Here is a 19188-nt window from a genome sequence, read left to right as displayed (position 1 = left end):
AGGGCTTCTGCAGGGGGGCCACGCACCCTCAGTGATGGCTTCAGCTCACCTGCAGGTGCTGCAGACGAAACACTTGGGGTGGTAGGTCCTCCCCAGGGCAGAGATGACCTCTCCGGTGATGAAGTCCCCGCAGCTGTCGCAGCGGGTCCCGTAGAGCTGCTGGTAGTCGTGGGTGCAGATGTACTCCTGGTTCTTAAAGAAGAAGCCCGACTGGGCCAGGTCGCAGCCGCACACTGCAGGGGGAGGACAGGCGCCTGTCAAGGGGCCAGCGGGCAGGTCCAGCCCCAGGGCTCAGCCGGGATCTCTGAGCCCACCTCTGCTGCCTCTGCAGCAGTGGTCCCAGGGCATCCATGAAGACACAGCTTTCTGCAGGTATCTCAGAGGGTTTCCCTCCCCCCCAGATGCGCTGGGGCCTTCCCCCAGCACCACAAGATGTCAGTGTTGGGCTGTGGTGGGGTGCAGGATGGTGCTGCCCAGACAGCCAGGGCTGGGCGCTCCCAGAGGAAACCCCAGTGCCGGGAGGGGAACCCCTGCAGCCCCCCAGTCACCATGCACAAACAGCCCGGGAGAGCCTCTGGCATCCCCTCCTGGACCCACGGCACCTGGATGGGGCTCAGCCCCTCCATTTGACACTCTCATGGTGTCAGGGAGCCAAGAACAGGACCGGCAGAGTTGGGCATGCCCTAGGGACAGTTGGGGAGAGGTCTTCTCCACACCCTGGGGTGTCTTCTCTCCGCTCCCTGGCCTGGACATGAAGCCATGCCCTAATGGGAACAGGTCCTGGGACACACTGGGGTTGGTGCTCTCAATGCTTGTTTTTCCATAGGTGTCCAACCCAACATTGCTTCCTTCCCTGCTGTGGGAACCGTGGGTGGTGCACAGCCCATCAGAGTAATCCAAGGAGACGTGGCAAGCCCTCGCCCTTAGTGTCATTTCCCTCCTATGTCTTCTCCATCCAGAGAGATGTCGAGAGCATCAGACCCTGGAAGGCACCTCAGGAGTAGCACAGGGACCAGGTCCTGGGGCCTTTGCATGATGCCCATCACCTGTCCTGCAAGGTGATGGGGTGCAGGGGGAACTACAGAGAAACGAGCACCTGCTAGCACAGCCCATCTCGGTCTCTGCTTTTACCCTTCACCCCCAAGCACCCCTCTGTCCTGTCCTTGCACACCTCACCTGCACCCATGGGCCAGCCCGCACAGCAGCCACCCTCCCCAGGGCAAGGCTGGACCCACTGGCTGCAGGGCCCACAGGGGCAGAGATGCAGCTCCTCTCCCACAGAGCATCCCCTGGCAAAGCTGATCCCTGGAGCTGTGAGTGGACAGCCAGGGGATACAGGGCCAGCACCCACTGCTCTCCGAAAGAGCCTGCCAGCGCTTACTTGTCAGCGACAAGGGACAGGCCACCAGCTCTGGGACAGCATCAGGAAGCAGAAGGAAGATAAAAATGAGGCAGGTCTGCACCCTGTTTGCTGTGGGACCCATAGCACATCCCCAGAAGCTGCACCAGCTGTGCTGGGCTCCTGGGGACACGTCAGGGACAAGCCGTGGGGCTGGCGTGGGAGCCAGCGGTGGCAGGGGGTAAGAGCTGTGAAGGAAGGCGAGACAGGAGGATTTCCTCTCATTACTTATTCCCTTTCACTTGGAAATCAGGCAGTGAGCACTGCCAAGCTCTCCCTGCTGGCTCCTGGACCCTTTGAAGCCAGCGGCTGTCTGAGCTCTTGGGATGAGCAGCTCCCGCTCGATCCTGCACATCCAAGCTCAGAAGAGGCAGGGGGCTCAGCACAGCACCCCACACGTGTAGGTCAGCCCCGAGGGCAACCTGGGGCCCACAGCCCCTCCCAGAGATCTGGGGCTGCCTGCTCCATGGGGCACAGGGCTGCAGTAGGGGTGGTGACAGCCCAGAGGAAAAGTCCTCTCCAGCCAAACCCTCTGTTCCCTGGGGAGGAGCAGCAAAGCATGGCCAAAGGGACGGGGATTTATGTCCTGCTTAGCACAAGGTGCTGGGATCTTGAAAGACCGGAGACCTTTAAAAAGCCCTGGTAATGGGATGCTTTACAACCTACAGAAGCAGCCACTGGCCTGGTTGAGAGTGGCTGCTTTAATAAACACACTAAGGAGCTCTTCAGCCTTGGCTCTGGGCCGTTAGCTTTTACAGCTCCACATCTCTCCTCTTGTGCTCAGGGAAGATTCAAGCAACCTCCCTCTATTTCTGCCAGCCCCTGGAGGCAGCTGAGCCCCAGCTGCAGCATACAGCATCCCATGGCACCTCAGTTGCATCCCATGCACGGGTGGCAGCGATCCGCCACCCATCCCCAGACCCATCAGGAGCCGCTCTGGGCATCTCCCCCGCCTCACCGCCTCTCAGCCAAGCTGGCAACACCTCCTCCTCCTCCCGATTTGGGGGCAGGCAGGCGGCTGAAGGACGCGGTGGCCCCCCCAGATCACAGATGGGCCGTGGGTACGTCTGGGACCGGCACAGCGTGGGCTGCCGGCATTCAGGCAGCTTGAGGGTAGTGACGGTGCCCAGGTCTCGGCCACCCCTGTTCACAGCCTGCCGGCTCTGGCATCACGCAGGGGCATTGCCTGCACCGTGCCAGCCCCGTGCCGTTACCTCCCCGCCTGTACCATGCCACATCCACCCCTGCGGGAAACTGCCGCCCCCAGGCGTGTGACCACATCTCAGCAGGCCAGGTAGGTCTGTCCCCAGCCTTTTGCTTTCCAGACTGCACCCAGGGCCGTGGGACAACCTGACCACCAGCTCTTCGGGCGGCACTGTCCTACCTTGGCAGGTGAAGCAGCGGATGTGGAAGTGATTGCTCTGGACACGCACCACCTCGCCCTTGCAGGTGTCCCCGCAGCGGTAGCACTGGATGACGGTGGAGCTGCTCCCAGGGGTGTAGGGGTTTTGCTGATAGGGAACTGCTGGCAGAAAGGAGGGAGGGAAAAGCAAGAGAGGGGAAGGGTCTGTTAACATTCAGGACACAGCCGGGCGTCATGGCACTGACCTCAGCTGGGCAGCTGCAGAAGACCCCTCTGGTGACTGCAACGCAGCAGCCAGACATTAGGCCATCGCTAAGGGCAAAGGACAGCCGAGATTGTGCCAGCACCCAGTGACTCTGAGCTGGGTGCATATCCCCGTCTGGATTTGGGATTTCCCTGTCCCCACAAAAGAGCCACTACCCATGTTTGGCTCACAGGTCTCCAGTCCTAAGTGCTGTGCAGTGCAAGTGCCCGGGCACTGCTCCCAGTCCCTGCATGGATAACCAGCTCACCTGCACCATCACCCCAAAGCCATGCAGAGCTCCCCGGATGCTCTCCTATCTCCTAAGCAGGTGCAGAAGGACAATGCAGGGACCAGCTACCCACCGGCTCTGCGCTGCTCAGCCCTCGGGCAGTCCTGGCTGGCTGCTGACCTGCTCAGAAACACGCCAGCGAGCACTGATTTGGCAGCAGCATGGGAAGGAACTGTTGTTTTTTGGAGCTTCCACTTGTTTGGTTAGGAACTGGATGAAGAAGTCATTTTTCAAGGAGCTTTCAAACATCACAGCAGTTGAGTGTTTGGCCCTGGTGGGACTCTCACCTCCCCAGAGAGGAGCAGCATCCCAGTCTCGCTGCTCCTTCCGGAGCGGCACCGCGGCGCGTGCAGGCTCTGTGCTGAGCCGGGGGCTGCAGGGGAGGGGAGGGCAATATGACTCCCCTGGAGCTATGGTCAAGAGCCGACCTTCTCTTGCTGCAGATGGTCCTGGGACTTGCCTCCACTCCTCATCCCCCCCCAGCAGCTCTACAGACCACCACGAAGGGCTGATGCTCTGCAACCTCACCCCACACTCCAGGGGAGGAATCGTACGGAGGAGGGCGTCTTTCTGCTGTCTCAGCACAATCCCCAAACACATACAGAAAACATTTTAAAGAGCAGCTCCTGCTTTCCCTGCCCCACCTACAAATGCACGGGCTGCTCGCAGGAGCTCCAGGCTGGCTGACACCATGCTCACCGCTGCAGGCAGGGGCCAAGCAGCAAAGGACTTGTGTGCTGTAAGATTTCAGAGAGGGAGTTGTAATTTGGGCAACTCGAGCAGTGAAGGGCAGGATTTCAATGGACCAGAGACTTTCTAACCTAGTGCTGAACTGCATTCCCAGGAACAAGAGAAGCAGTTGATTGAAACCTGGTACGTGAACTCCCTCCAGAGCAGGGAGGAAGGGGCACAGGACAGAGGAGATCACTCATCAGAGAGGCTCCTCGTTCACTGTGAGGCAGATCATGTGACAGGGAACCGAAACAGCCCATTATTATTGGCTTCAAAAGCAAAGGAAGAGAAGTCAAAATGACATTGAGACTGTCTAACAGTAAAATCCCATCACATATGCCCAGTGCCCAGAAACACGCTCTACGGACGTGCAGCACTGCTCACCACTGGGAAAATGGGCTGACCCTCCCTGACCTTATTATTGGCTTCAAAAGCAAAGAAAGAGAAGTCAAAATGACATTGAGACTGTCTCACAGTAAAATCCCATCCCATACACCAGGTGCCCAGAGACACGCTCTACAGACGTGTGGCACTGCTCACCACTGGGAAAATGGGCTGACCCTCCCTGACCGCTGCTCCATCCCCTGGGACTATGGAGCTGCCGGGGACTGGCTGCCTCGCCAAGACCGACCTGAGGGCTGCAAGAAAAGCCAAGGTGCTTTCCTGTAAGCGTCCCCCAGCCCCCCTGCAAAGCTCAGGCTCCGGCCTTGACATGAACTTCCAAGAGTTGCTGGGACTTCCCTCCCGATTGTGCTCTTGCAGGCCAAGAGCTCTGAGGCCAACAGAGGTACTTGGGGTACTAAAGGGTACTGCAGTGCCAACAGAAGAGCTATAAAACAGGAGTTAGGTCAGCAGAGACACTAACTAGTCTAGATCTAAATCACCTTGAGGTCCCAAATACGATGAAGGACACCTGTAAAGGGAGCAGGGTACCCCCACCCATTCTTTTGCAGGGAGGTGCAAGCCCTGGGAAGAGGGGTCCAAGACCTTCTGCAGCGGCGGCTGCTGCTGCTGGTGGGCACTCCTGAACTCTGCAGCAGCCCAGGGGGACCGAGGCCTGACCCCAACAGGATCTCTCAAGGCTGGAATAAATGGGGGAATCTCTTCTGTAGGGGTCTCCAGCAGAGCAAGAGTTACAGCACTGAAACTTCCTCCCACGCACCCGTGCTCGCACCCTCGCAGAGAATGAAGCAGAAGCCAAGCCCTGGGACACAGCCACGGCAATCCACAAAGCTCGGAGAGAAAATCAGGAGGGAGGTAGGGTGAAAGGCTAGGAATTAATCAACACTTAAGCAAAAATTAATAATAAAAAATGGGGAAGAAAAAAATAATCAATGTCAGAAAATGCAGGCATCACTTATTCCAGGCTTCTGGTCTCTAGGGGAAACTTCTTGGTGTCCATAGCAACACATCGCCAAGCCCCTGCACTGGCAGGTCTGATGGGAGGGAAGGCAGAGGAAAAGGAGTCGATGATGGAAGAGATGCTTATTGCTGCATTATACCGCTGGCAGAGATGAAACCGATACGGTCACTCCTATTTGTACTCATGGAGATGGGTCAGGACCCAGCTTAGGCACCATCGCCCTCCTGCCTGCCAGCTTTGTTCAGCACTAAGCCAAAAGCTCCCTGATTTGTGATTAACCTCCGGCCCGTGCTGGAATTTTGCTCTGGGAACATTAATGCATTGTTTTGCTGGGGCTCTGCTTGTTTTTGAGCAGGCAGCTGCCTGCCTCATGGCCTCACGCAGGAAGTATTACACATCACAACACCCCTGAGCAGAGGGACAGCTGAGCAGGGCAAAGCTCATTACACCAAAATAATCCAGTAATAATGTAAGTAGCATTAGTGGCCTCGCAGGCCGAGATACAGCAGTCGGGGTGAGGGGGTGGGAGCTGCCCAAGGAATGCCTTAATCTCACCCCAGTTTGCTCCCGCTTTTGCTTGTAGAGCGGGAAATTAAGCTGGCTTCGTTCAGCGACTAATGCATTTGTGCTCCACAATGCAGCGCAAAAGGCTGCCCAGGGCCAGGTTCCTGCAGGGCTGACCCCGTGTCCCGGCTGGCGCTTGATCCGCAGGGTCCGAGGAGCCGCTGTGGCCACAGCCAGGCAGCGAGCTGCCGCACGGGGCTGCGTGGGCACGCAATAGGTTTCCCATTTATCCGGATTAAGGTGGCACCTCCGGTCAGGGATCGGTGCCCCGCACAGTCTTAGGGACAGACAGCGGCAGCCATACGCAAGCAATGGAGCTTGCGACCCGGGTGGGGGGAGAGACAGTGCCCCCAAACAACACCCAAGGCTGCGTAGAGGAGCTTTGTCCCCCAGGAGGGCAGAGGGACCTTGCCCAAGAGATCCTCCACGCCATGCTGCAGTGAACAATCTGCAGGTTCCTGCCGTGAACAGTCTGCAGGTTCCTGCCGTGCATGCCTGGGCAATCCCCCTCCTTCGTTCGCAGAGCACCCACCTTCCGCTTCAGGAGGGTCAATAACCGCGTTTGCCTTCCTGTCCCCCTCCTGCACGGCATCCCAGCCCTCCACCGAGGAGCGGCAGGACAGGGGAATGCTGAACCCTTACACTGCCTCTGAAACACTTTGAGCCTTTCAGGAGGGGTGGCTGATATGAGCTGATCCCCATCTACCTTGGAGGGATGGCTGATATGAGCTGATCCCCATCTACCTTGGAGGGATGGCAGCTCAACACCAACGTAAATAATAGGGCACAGCTCCCCACGGTGGCTTGGGGCTGAAAGGGTGACATAAAGCAAGCTCCACCAGCTGCTTGGGCCCCCCATCTCTTACCCAGGCAGCCCCATACCCCACCAGCAGCAAACCAGGACCAAGTTTCCAGGAGCACAAGCTGCAAGGAACAGAACACCCAGGGGCGTTTATAAAGATCCATCCATCATCCCTTACTGGGATCAGACCAGGTCCTGCTGGTTTCCCACCTATCTCCCTCTCCCAGCCCATTAGCCCTCTGGGAAGCTCAATTAGGTAGAAACTGCTGCAGGTGGGGTTTGCATCATTAGCAACAGGTAATGGGAAGCTCCCACCCAGCTCTGCGAGCCTGCCCTGACACCGTGTTTGCTATCAGCATGTTTATGAGACAGCATCTCCACGGGGGGATGGGGAGGCCTGATTTAATTAATTACCAGTAATTAATATTTGCATAATGCTCAGAGAGCCACAGGTGAAGGGGACTGTGGAAAAGCAAAACATTCACCCATTAATTAATAACGAGAGGTGGTACCACAGTGGGACGCTGAGGTGGGCGGGTGCCAGGGGTTGCTGCTGGGGCTGAGCGCTGGCAGGCGCAGCGAGGTGTGAGCAAAGTGGGTGCTGGCTGCGTGTAGGGAAGATGTCCCCACTGGGTGCTGTGGGTGTCAGCATGGGGTCCAGGTCCAGGGAGTGCTGGGTGCGTGCCTGGGTGAGACCCGAGTTGGGGTGGATGCCCGGAGGCGAGGGGGAGCAGCAGCAGTGTGTCAGGGCAGGCAGTGCTGCCAGGAGTCCTCGCACCTCCCTGGGGCTGAGCTCTCTTCCAGCAGCCGCTGCCTCCCACTCCTCCCCGCCGCCTGCAGTGAGCGATTCACCACAATCATCCTCTGCACGCTCCCTGCGCTAACTGGGGCTGTAAATCATCCTCTCGCAAAAACCCACTGGGGGTGGTGGGACCAGGATGGTACAGGGTGCGCGCGGGACGCAGCTCCCCTGGGGAGGGTGAGGGAAGCCGGGCACCCGAACCTTGAGGTGGGCTCAGCTGGCAGACCTCGTGTCCCTAGGGAAGAGCCGATGCCACAGCGCTGGGCGAAGGCGAGGAGGGGGCCGGGAGCATGGCGGGGGCTGGGGCGGCTCAGGAAGAGGAAGCCCAGCCCCGCCAGCACGCCAGAGGCGTCGAGGCCGAGGGGCCGCAATGACTGGCCAGAAAGGAATTTTGCTGGAAACACTGGAGGCTGAGGGAGAGGCTGGGGTGAAGCGCTGGTGATGGGACACAATGTGCTGGGCTGGGGGCGGAGAGCGAGGGGGCGCAGAAGAAACGCCCGCCGGGATGTGGGGAGAAAGAGGTGGTGCTCCGGGAGCCTGCACCCCAAAAATCCTCTTGCCGCAGCAGGGACGCAGGGCGACCTGGCCGGCTCCAAGCCCTGTGGGAGATGAGGGCGAGGGGGAGGATTTCCCCTCCAGGCAGGAGCTGCGCTGCGCCCCAAGGGCGGCCGGGGAGGAAGGGTGGGAGCTCCAGCGGCTGCGGGATATGGGTTTCTCATCAGCAGCGGGGCTGAGGGCTCCTGCCTGCTGTCCTGCAGCGGCCAAAGAGCTCGGCCGCAGCCATAAAAACGCCTTGGGGAGGAAGGGAAAGACGAGCTTGGAGCCAAATGATGCTGGTGCTGCAGGGGGGACACGGGGAGAGCTGCAGCCAGCCATCCTGTGGGGCTGCCTCCGACCCCAGCACGCGGGAATGAGCCTGCTCCGGCCACCCTGGCTGCTTGCCCACCCCAGCTCCCTGCTGAGAAGGCGACAGCGGGCAAAGGTGCTGGGGGCTGTTGGCAGCAGATAGCTGGGTAAGGGGTACAATGTGGGCACATGCACCCTGCCATGCCGGTGCTGGTGGTCCAGTTGAAAGATCAGCCGAATTACCCCTGAAATAAAGGAAGGGGCTAATCGGGACGCACAGCTCCAGTGGTGAATCTGACACCTGCTGTGACATCTGCATGGCCATCTCGGTGCTTAGGCAGCTGGCCACTGCTTTCCATCAGGGTTCCGCAGATAAAAGTCATTTGAATCAAGGAGAAAATTATATATTTACCTTTGGTCAAACATTTTCTCTTTTGATCTTTCCAGATCCAGAAGTGTCACATGATTCCTTACTTAGTATTTAAATTTTAAACTGGGGCAGGCCAGGTGCTCCTGATAAAGGCATGGGCCGAGGGCAGGTACCATGGATCTGCTGTGGGATAGTTTGAGCCTGGAGCAGCTCTGGCTGCTTCTCCCAATGTTTGCATTGCATCTATTGCTGTCCCCACATGTGCAGCACAGGAGTGGGCTGTGAGGGGCACCAGCAGGGCGGGCAGGGAGCGGGGCAGTGCGGGGAGCGTGGGCTGGGAGCATTGGGGAACACCCACCTTACGCGGACCAGGCACTGAGGTATTTCCAAGCCATCAGAAAACAGTCATGTTAGTCGGCACGGAGCATCGTGCAGGCAGGATTACAAACCCCCAGCGAGTCCACGACAGCTTCCCCTCTCCTCTCCCAGCTCGCAGGCAGAGCCATCTGTGGCTTACGGCTAAAAACCATGTCACAGCTCCTAATCTAGCCCTAGGCTTCCCTAATTAGATCATGACCAATTAATGCTTCCACCTGCCTCACACTGCCCCCTTGCCCCCCACCACTGTCACTCCCGCACTGCGTCACCTTCCTCGGCGTGACACAGGACACAAGATGTGGGTGCTGCAAGGATGGTAGTCAGCAGAGCTGGGGTGGCAGATGCCAGCGTGGGCGAGGGCACGTGGCTGCCGGCAACAGGACAGGGCTGGGATGGGGATGCTGGGCCAGCACTGGCACCGTATGGGGGAGAGAGTCTTCTTTAGCTGGGTATCGCGGGTAGGACCTGAATGAGTGTGGCTGGATATCACAGAGGATAATGGCAGCTAAACTCTGTGCAAGCCCTTTCTTTGCAGAGGTAGGTCAAGGATGCAGGGCAGAGGTGCCAGCCCCATGCTCCCACTCCACAGCACCCTTGCTGCTCCCATGTGCCACTGCCCAGCCCATCTGCACCTCTCCTGGGAGGGCTGGCAGCCGGGTGAAACCACCGCGACAGGCTCCTAACGAGCTCAAACGCACGCTCTGGTCCTGCTCCAGCCCCCAGCTGTGGGGCTCACTGCGGCTTTGACCTCGGGATGCTCGAAGGCTCACACCCTGCCTCGGCAGGGTGGCAGGCGGGAAGGATGGGGGCTGGGGGTGTGGGCACCATGATTTGCACTGCACAGGCAGTGCTGCCCGCGCAGAAGGGTGGAGCGGGCAGAACCAGCCTCTCCTCTTGCTCTGTTCCCCAAGCTCCCAGCACCGTGCTGGGAAGCAAAGCAGCCAGTGCTGGGGGGGTTCCCCAGATCTCATGTCAAGCTGAAACTGGGAGGAGGCAGCAGACTGTCACTGTCACACAGACTCAAGTGGTGGCAGCTGCTGTGGCTGGCCAGTGATGCGGGAAGGTGCCCAAATGGGTGCCAAAGCCTCGTGCTAACAGCAAGGGCACGGCAGGACCATGTGCTGGGGTGGGAGCTGGTCTGCAGGGGGGACGCACTGCTACCACTCCGAAAAGAGAGAGGAGGGAGCTCAAAAACACAGTCAGAGGAGACAAAGGAGAAGGGTAAAGAAAAAGAGGGAAGGAGAGAAGAAGAAAAAGAAAGAGGATAGAAGGAAAAAGGAAAAAAGATGGAGCAGTGAACAGCAAAGGCCCTGCCCGCACAGCAAACTTTGTTTCTGGCTGCATACATGGAAATTATTCTCCAAATGCGAGTGGTGAGGAAGCCGGCGATTGTCTCCCCACACTGACCCAGCTGCTGGCAGCTGCCTGTGCCTGCCCGCAGGATGTTTACTTCCCCAGCGCAGGCAGCCCAGGCAGGGCTCTAACGTGCCGGGGAAACCCGAAGACCCCACTGCCAGCTGAGGCTGCAGCAGGTTTTACCTCCTCCCCTGCAGAAACCTGCTACCCCCTGGGGAACCTGCTGCCCCCGCCACCTCCCAGTCCCAGCCCCACTGCCAGCAGGGCCATGGGGTGTGCTGGGTGAGGGGCCCCAGCATGTCCCTGGTTTGCTGAAACCACTGACTGCTGCAATTGTGATTTTTCCAGATTCTCAAGAAAAAGAGGAAAAAGTTGGTCTTCTAGTTTTCGCAGCTGCAGGGAAATTTGAAGACCTTGGTGCAAAGCAGCATGACAACAGAAAGCCTTGTGTAGTGCTCACAAGCATCCACAGCCTGCCAGCTATTCCCTGGGCTGCCCAGAGCTGGCGAGCCAGGGAGCATGCTGTCCCAACGACCCCCAACCACCCAGCCCAGCAGCGGCCAGGGAGCACCACGGGGAACAAGCCTGTGTGTGGCATCCTCACTCACAGGGTTGCAGCAATGGTCGCACCCAGAGCACCACTGTGGCAAGAGTCATCATCCAGGGAAAGAGGTCCTTTCACCACTCACCAGGCAAAGGAGGAGGATGAGCGTCCTGCCGCAGGCTAAGCAGCATCCCCAGCCCCACGCTGATCTGTGCCATGGGGCACGTGCCCAGAGCTGGGCTGCACCCCTTGCTACTGATGCTCCCATCCCAGTAGCAGCGTCCGCTCAGAGGCACCAGGGTTTTTAACAGGGTTTGCTTCCCAGCACAGAACCACCCTTTAAAGTTTAATCATCACTCACCAGGCCCTGCTACTAAATAAATGAAGAAGTGGAGGGCTTGGTGGGTGTGAGCTTCCACTGCCTGGCAAGCGCTGTGGCATGGGGCTGGCATCTCCTGAGAGCTTCGCTAACACCTTCTCTTTCCTGCAAGGGCCCTGCCAGGATGGCTGCGTGGGGACTGGAGGAGGGTGAGGGGCCAGGAGAGTGGCTGTGCACCCCCACGTGTGGGAGTTTGGGGGGCATGGAGCTCAAGAGGGGGCTGGAGCAGGGCAGGAGGTCTTGGGGGTGTAACACTGGAAGATAACACGTGTTAGAAGGAGTTTAACATCTGCATTTGAACACACGTACTTGCAGCTACATTAGTGCATGGCTTGCATGGTATGTAAGCGCCCTCCACACTGGCTGCTTTTCTCCCATCTCCAACAAGCACTGCCGAGGTCTTTTTTTCCCAGATAATACTTGTACAGCTTGTCATGGCAACAAGATCTCCTTGAACTGCAGTTGCAGCCGGGACGCCTGGTGCTAGCACGTTTGCCTGTCTGCAGACATCACAGAAGCCCCTTCCAGCAGAGCTCTGTGCTCCAGATCCCCAAACTGGGTGCGAGCAGAACCCCCAAGGGAGGGCGGCAGCCTGCCTCCCTGCACCGGGCCCAAGCTGCCCCCCGAGTCGGATGCAACAGGGATTTGGGGATTTTTTGCAATGACTAACAAACCCTACCAGGCAGTTCCTCCCATTTCATCCCCTCCAAGAAGGGTCTGTGGGATGCTCAGCCCCCTGCACTGGGCCAGCTGCTCCCCACTTTGTGCATGCCCACCCCCAGCAGCAATTTGCAGGAGGAACGGAAGAACTGGGTGATGTGGGAGAGGTAAGGCTGTGCATCCAGCAGCCCCCTCCTTGCAGGCAGGGCAGGGGCTGGGGCTGCTCCTCCCATGGTCACCCTCCTGGGCACAGTGCTCAGAGCTGCAGGCAAAATCCTCTTGGCTGCTGCCCTCCTCTGCTCCCAGCACCTCACTTGCTCCAGGAGCCACTCTCCACAAGCAATATTGTTCTCATCCTAACATGTGGTATCACACCCAGAGTGCCTGTCCCATCGGGGCCCCAGGCTGCATCCCAGAACTGACACCAAGTGCTGCAGATAACCACACAGATTAGAGACAAGGAGTTCAGCCCCTCCGACAGCTCGTGAAAAAGAGATCCCCCAGCACCTGGTGGACCATATCTACACGCAGGCTGAACGTGCCGCAGCTGCCTGTATATCTTACATGGCATGCCCAGTCTCCCAGGCAGGCATGGTATTTCCACTGAGCGTGGGGCTGGAGACGTAGTACTCAACAGGGAATCGCAGGCTCTAGGAATGGCAATAAATCTCCAAAAGGCACAGCTCAAATTTCACAGTAACTACTTAATTCCCCTCCCTATTATCCCTGAGAATATTTTAGCAGTTCTTGGCGTCTTGGGGAGAGGAAGAGAAAGGATAGATTGCATTTTAATTAATAATGGCTGAAATGCATGGCTGCCCAGGGCAGGAGCCATGGTGAGCCCCGAGCAGGGAGTTATGCTGAACAGAAGGGGATGGCATGGAGGCCCCCAGGCATCAGAGGGCTGGTGCTGGGTCCTGCCCCAGGGTGGCTCCAGCAGGACAGCTGTGAGCAGCACCCTCTGCCCCATTCCCAGGCAGGAGCAAGGATGCTCTACACCTCTGCAAGCCAGGCAGCTACTTTCCTTCTTCCTCTTAAAATTTTTGTGAGGACATTAGCTAGTCACAGCCCTGAAGCTCACACCCCACTCTGACACGAGGTCAGGCTCATGAATGGGGAAAAAAACCCAGTGAAGGGGGAGCTGCCCCGATGGTGAAGCTGGGGAATGGCAGCCGTCCACATGGCCAGCCCCTGCTGCAGCACCCGGAGGTGGCTAAGGCTCTTGGTTGCCAGAGCCCGGGATCACTGGGGCACTAGCAAGGACCGTGGCAGTCCCAAGCATGCTTTTGGGGTGAGCAGGACTGCTCCTTGCTGGTGCAGGTCCCCAGCATTTGGCTATCCAATTGCTATCCAGATCCACTCCAGTGGTAGGAAGCCCCCACCCGCTACCTGGGACTAGCAGTGCTGGCAAGTGAGATGCTTCCCCCAGCATGTGGAATACGAGTCTCCATCCCCTGACGGCTATGAGGTGACTTGTGCTGCCAGTTCTGCCAGGTCCCCCACCCCCTGCAAGAGCAGCCTGGCCAGGAAAACTCCCCGGCTTGCACAGGTACCAAGTGCAGCAAGGGTGGAGGGGACCAGATCAGAGCTGCTTTGGCCCCATGAGCAAGCCTCCAGGGCCCCAGGGCATCACTGCAGCACAGCTGGACCAGATCCACTGGGCTCCCCAAAGCCACGCTGACATCCCTCCACAAGGCACCTTCACCCTAAGCTTGGGTGCCTGGTGGCTTTGGTGCCACAAGCCATTCCTCACAGGATGTGCAGGGCTGAGAAGGGCTTGATTCAGAGACCCCGAAGCACCCTGCAGCTCCCACGGCCGGGGGTCAGGAGCCCAAGGGCCACCCGCGGTCCGGGAGCCGGCCAAGCTGTGCAGGGTCTGACACCGAGCCGGTGCAGAGCTGGCAGCCAGGCAGGGCACCATGGCAGCACACCGGGCTGCATGGCACAAGCAGGCATAGGGCTGGGGAGCTGCACGGAGCCTCCCAGGAGTCCAGGCAACTATCGATTTGCTTTGCTTTCAAGAAAAACAGAGCAGGGAAGCCACGGGGGAGAGAGGGCAAGAGGCACGTGTGTGAGCTGAAAGAGAGATGGAGGATGCAGACAGCAAACAGGCATCCCCAGGGGCCGAATCCAGAGCACATGCACCGCCCAGAGCTCTCCTCTGCACCCAGAGGTGCCCCACCACCACGGGGGACACGCGCATTCAGATACCCCAAGCAGATGCCTGCATGCACACACATCAGCTCTTCACTCGGGAGGCTGCTAAGATGCTGGATCCAGGCCCAGAAAGCCAGAACAGGTCCCTCTTGAGGGACTGCCTCTCAATTTAGAGGGTCAGCCGCCATTTAGGAGGTCTGATGAAGCAATAAGCAGCAGGAGTGAAGCCCAGGGTGACGCAGAGATACAGGAGCCAGCGGGGAGCTGCCTCATACTGTGCGTCCCAGCCCTGCACCGGGGCGGGGGGGGGGTCACAGCCCTCCGGTCCACAGCCCCCACGGCACCTGCTGGGAGAGGCAAGACCGGACTCCCACAGCTCGGCACAAAACCCACCCTTTTACACACAAAACCAACGACAATCCGGCCAGGGACACAGCGAGAGCCGACAAACACCCTCCTGCCCTCTCGCCCCCGCGCACATCTCTCTGCAGCGTCCCAGCCCCGACCCACAGCCGGAGGCATCCCTTGCCTGCCATGTGCAGCCAGGGCACGGTGCTGGAGCCGCTCCCGCTGTTGGCATTTGCCGCCGCTCCCACTGACCACTGCCTCCTCGGCAGATGTGCGGCACTCTCCGAGATCAGCATTTTGGGCTGCAGAAAGGTTTATTTGAGGCGGGCGAGGAGGGATCCCTGCTGAGAGGCTGAAGATGGGATTTCATCCTTACATCTGCTTCAGCTTAGAAAAATCTTGCCCGAGCTGCTATAGATACAAATAAATTGTGTATGAGCGAGGGGGCGTGAGGCGGATGAGTGCATCTTGCACAGAAACACATTGCACATCCATGGCTTGAAATCTGCCTGGGTCCCAAAGCAGAGCCGGGGTGTGGACTACCCTGGGACGGGGATCTGGGTGAGCACAAACCCACACGAGCAGTCAGAGACACATGGCTGCTCTTGGTGGCCCTCTGTGGATCCCACGTGCAGCAGGACCACCTGAGGCCACGTTCTCTGGAGGACACCATGCTGCAGTGTACAGCCAAATCCGTGGTAGCAGCCTCCCTCTGCCCTGCTCTGGACTCTGCTGTCCCCAGGGCATGCATGCCTCATGGAGCAACACACAGTCCCAGCCCTGAATCTCCAGGGCAATAGGATGCTGCGGAGCAAGAGCAAATATGAAAGCCTTCCCCACGTCCCCTCCTCCACTGCGGCCATCCTGTGACATCCCCCTCCCTCAATACACGTGGCCACTGCATCCCACCCATCCTCCGAGTGTGGGGCCAAACCAGAGCTGCTTCCCCCAGGAGGAGCTTAGGGCCACCCAAGAGCCACATGGGTCCTACCAGCCCCACTGCTGCCCTTGGCCACCCCAGCCTTTCTCCTGCTCATCTGGGGTGATGCTGGCTGGGGAGGGGACCTGGCAGGGTGGTCTCAAGGGAGGCAGCCCGCTTGGCAGCCAGGCACTGGCCAGAGCCCATCTCCTCCCCCAGATTTTATTCATGAGGCATGACAAGTGGGTGAGCTACAGCCAGCCAAACAGCTCACCCAGCAGCCTCAGACAGCGAGAATACAGGAGGAACGTGCCTCAGTTGGAGGTTGGACCCAGCCCACATGATGCTATTTTCTGCTCTAACCAGGCTGGACAGTTTTGGGGGGGGTCCATGTGAGAGGATGCCCTTGGGTCCCAGAGTCAAGGGATGCCAGATGTGCGTGGTAGAAGAGACTAATCTTGAGGTCCTGGCCAAAAGATGAAAACTGTTAGCTCATCGTTTTGCTGAGGCCAAATTTCTTGCTAAATAGAGTCTATGTTCAACGCTGGGAGGCAGTCCGTGCTGCGTGGGAGTGCAGGGAGCCCAGGGAGACTCACCCCTCCACTGCCAAAGCCCACCCGCTGCCACCAGCCAGGGAGGCAGCAGACCAGCTGAGCTTTAGCAGGAAGGATCCATCCCAGCCAAAAAAGAGAAAAAAAAAGAAAAACCCCAAACCCAGAAAGGGGTTTTCTGAGGAAGGGAAAGGGCAAAGGAGCTGTCAGATGGTCTCTGACACAGTGGCATCTCCCGCTGGGCCTTGGAGGGGGCTGTGGAGTCAGTGCCAGGGTGTCCAGGACAGGAGCTGACACAATGGAAACATTCAGGCTGGTTCCTCGCACGCACACAAATGTGCCGGAGACAGCCAGGACAGAAAGGAGCTTATTTCTGGCTGATGCATGGAGGGATTTTCTGTTTGCTGCTGTGTTTTGTATTTGCGGCTTCCCGTATGGAAATGCTTTTTCCCTTTAACCTCCACCCACAAGCCCAATGGATTTTGTTGCAGTTTTCAAAACATATGGTGCATACATCAAAAACATAAAGGATGCTATATTTAAAATATTACAAAGCAAGCCAGGAGCCAGCATTTTTAAACTAGGGCAGGGTCTGAGAGTGAAAAATGTGGGGATTTAGGATTTTCTATACCAGATCAGAGAAAAAGCCCCGTTAGACAAGATAGAGCCAGGTTGGCAACCCGCCACCTTGCAGCAGACTGTTGCTTACATAGTCTGGTACCAAATTCTGGGAGACGATCCACCTGGTTAGCCTGCATGTCTGCACCCTGCTATTTCAGAGGGGCCACAGTGCTGCTGACTCCAGCACCTCTCTGCCCTGATCATTCAGTTTAGCATCCAGCTGATACTTGGCAAGGTGGTCTGCATGTGATGCTCTAGAAAGGCAGCCCCAAACCATAATCCACTGAGCTACTTTCTTCCTGGCTTCTGCAATCAGTTGATTCCCTGATGGGCTGAATACCGCCTGTATTACTCCACTAATCACTCTGTGCATAGCATCATTTAGCTGGCCAATACAAGCATGGCAAGGATGAGAAATTCTTGCCTTTTGCAAGCACAGGTTAGAAAGACCAGAAACTCCTCCATGTCATTTCTCCAGCCTGGAGCTTGTTCTATTCTGCAGAGTGCAGTACACTCACTTGCTTTATTTTAAACCATACTCACACTGGCATTGTAACTTCAACCCAGGAGACTGCATCATAGCCAGGGAATGAAGGGTGTTGGATTTGCTATTTTTAACTCCTTCTGCTCCAAGGGGGGAACTGAAATCAAATCTCTATCCAGAGACACTGTATAGATATTAGTGCAATGAAATGGGAATTTGGACTGGAGGTGACAGCTGGCAAAGTGAGCCCTGGCGTCACAGAGGAGACAATCTCCCCATAAATAGGATGCATAGAAGGGATATACGTTACAGAGCAATCTCAGTGCCACCAGCCTATGCTCAGAGGGACAGGAGGTTCAAGACCAGCCACCCCCCAGCCAGTCCCATTCCAGGGGATGAATTATGGCTCAGGGCTGGCAGCAAACACCATCAGGAGCTTCTCCAACAGGCTCCAAATTCCTCTATCCACTCTTATATCCCAGGAAGGTGCTTTCTAAAACAACTGGGATCTCATCAGCTGTGGTCCTGGGAGGGGGGGCAACACAGCCCAAGGCTGCAGCGCGAAGGGCATCGCCACATCCCCTTGAGAGCCCTGCTGAACCGTCAAACTGCCTGCAAACCATGGGGTCAGAAGAGACAAAATATACACCTGCAGTCAATTAATACAGACCATCCCACAAAAACTGTGCAAACCTTCTTTCAGAGAAGGGCTTATCAGAGCCCCAAGCCTCCTGACCGCAGCAGGGTCCCTGCAGCCGAGAGCCATGCAGCACAGAGGGTGTTTACTGCTTTTCTTAATCTACTGTGATCCCTGCTCTAACTCTGTTAAATGTAGCAAATGGAGCCTTTAAGTGGTCATAAAAAGATTGTACCCACCCCCCATGGAGCTTATTTGAGACACCTGGCCATGCATATGGGCAGCAGAGAGGGGAGCACAGCAGGCACCAGGGCTGTGCAGGTGGTGGGGTGCAGTGGGGGACAGCACCATGCCAGGAAGACCCCCATGGCCACCAATGGGTTTCAGGCACCACAAGCCCTGCAGGATGGCACAAGGCATCAGACAGGCATGCTGACCCACAGGCTCCTCAGGACAGTGCTAGAAAACACCACATCACCAGCCCCTTGCTGCCTGATGTCCATCTCACCCACTCCACCCTTAGGACCTGCAGTTAGGGTAAAACCCCATGGGACAGAGCATCTTTTACAAGTTATGAAGAGCACAGCCCCTCGGCACTCCAAGGGTCAACACAAACATACCCTGGAGGGGATGCTCCCCTGCCAGCAGCACCCTCCCCCCCCGAGCACAGTGATGAGGGGCTGGCTGACAGTGGTGACAATGCCTGATGGCAGCATCTCAGGTCTCTCTGCAAGCCACTGTCCCAACCCACCTACCAAAGGTGAAAGGTGGGTTCAGAGGGAGGGAACTCCCTCCCTGCAACGCAGGGATGCACTAAGGAGTCTCTGGGACAGAGCAGGCTGGAGCAGCCACGGGCCCCCCCTGGTGCAGAGCCAGCGTGGGGCTCTTGGCAGCCTGCAGCTGCAAGCCCTGCCCGCGGCTGTCTCCTCGCACACGTAGATGTGCACTCATGCAGGCGTGCGTGGCCAGCCACCACAACAGCCTGGCCTCCCTGCTCCTCCACCAGCGACTGCTGCAGGCTCAGGTCCATCCCGCTGCCCCAGGAGAGGCAGATCCCCCCTCTGGGCTCTGCAAGGGCTCCAGGAGATCCTGCACAGCCTGGTGAGGCACTCCGGTCTCACCCAAAGCTGTTAGCGTTTAGCTTCTATGTCGGTTTCAGTTGGCCAGAAACTGAGCTTTTGCTATTAAAAGACAGCAGTTTTTGTTCTTCTTGCCATCTGTATGTTTGTGTATTTCCCCTACCACCATAATTAGCAGGCTGGGCTCCAGCCAGGCTCAGGAGGAGATCTTAGTAGATGTCTTCCCAGCAACTTGAACAGCTTCATCGGTTTTTTTTTTTATGGCTCCCCTAGTGAGGTCCCCATCACCAAGATCATCACA

The 19188-nt window shown here is 57.7% G+C and overlaps 1 protein-coding gene across 12 annotated transcripts in view; it reads right to left on the bottom strand.

Annotated features, from left to right (window-relative positions):
• ABLIM3 (actin binding LIM protein family member 3) overlaps window positions 1-19188 on the bottom strand; it is a 57371-nt gene that overhangs the window by 21357 nt on the left and 16826 nt on the right. For 11 of the 12 annotated variants that reach the window (XM_052771889.1, XM_052771886.1, XM_052771891.1 and 8 more), the window contains exons 2-3: window positions 2784-2924; window positions 50-233 (exon numbers count right to left, since the gene is read on the bottom strand). In XM_052771889.1, coding sequence (XP_052627849.1) covers window positions 50-233; window positions 2784-2924 — 325 coding nt within the window. The remainder of the gene's footprint in view (window positions 1-49; window positions 234-2783; window positions 2925-19188) is intronic. The other variant, XM_052771887.1, reaches the window with a different exon arrangement.

This window comes from Harpia harpyja, chromosome 20, assembly GCF_026419915.1.
Source record: "Harpia harpyja isolate bHarHar1 chromosome 20, bHarHar1 primary haplotype, whole genome shotgun sequence".
Classification (NCBI taxonomy): domain Eukaryota; kingdom Metazoa; phylum Chordata; class Aves; order Accipitriformes; family Accipitridae; genus Harpia; species Harpia harpyja.
This window is presented reverse-complemented; position numbering and strand designations above follow the sequence as displayed.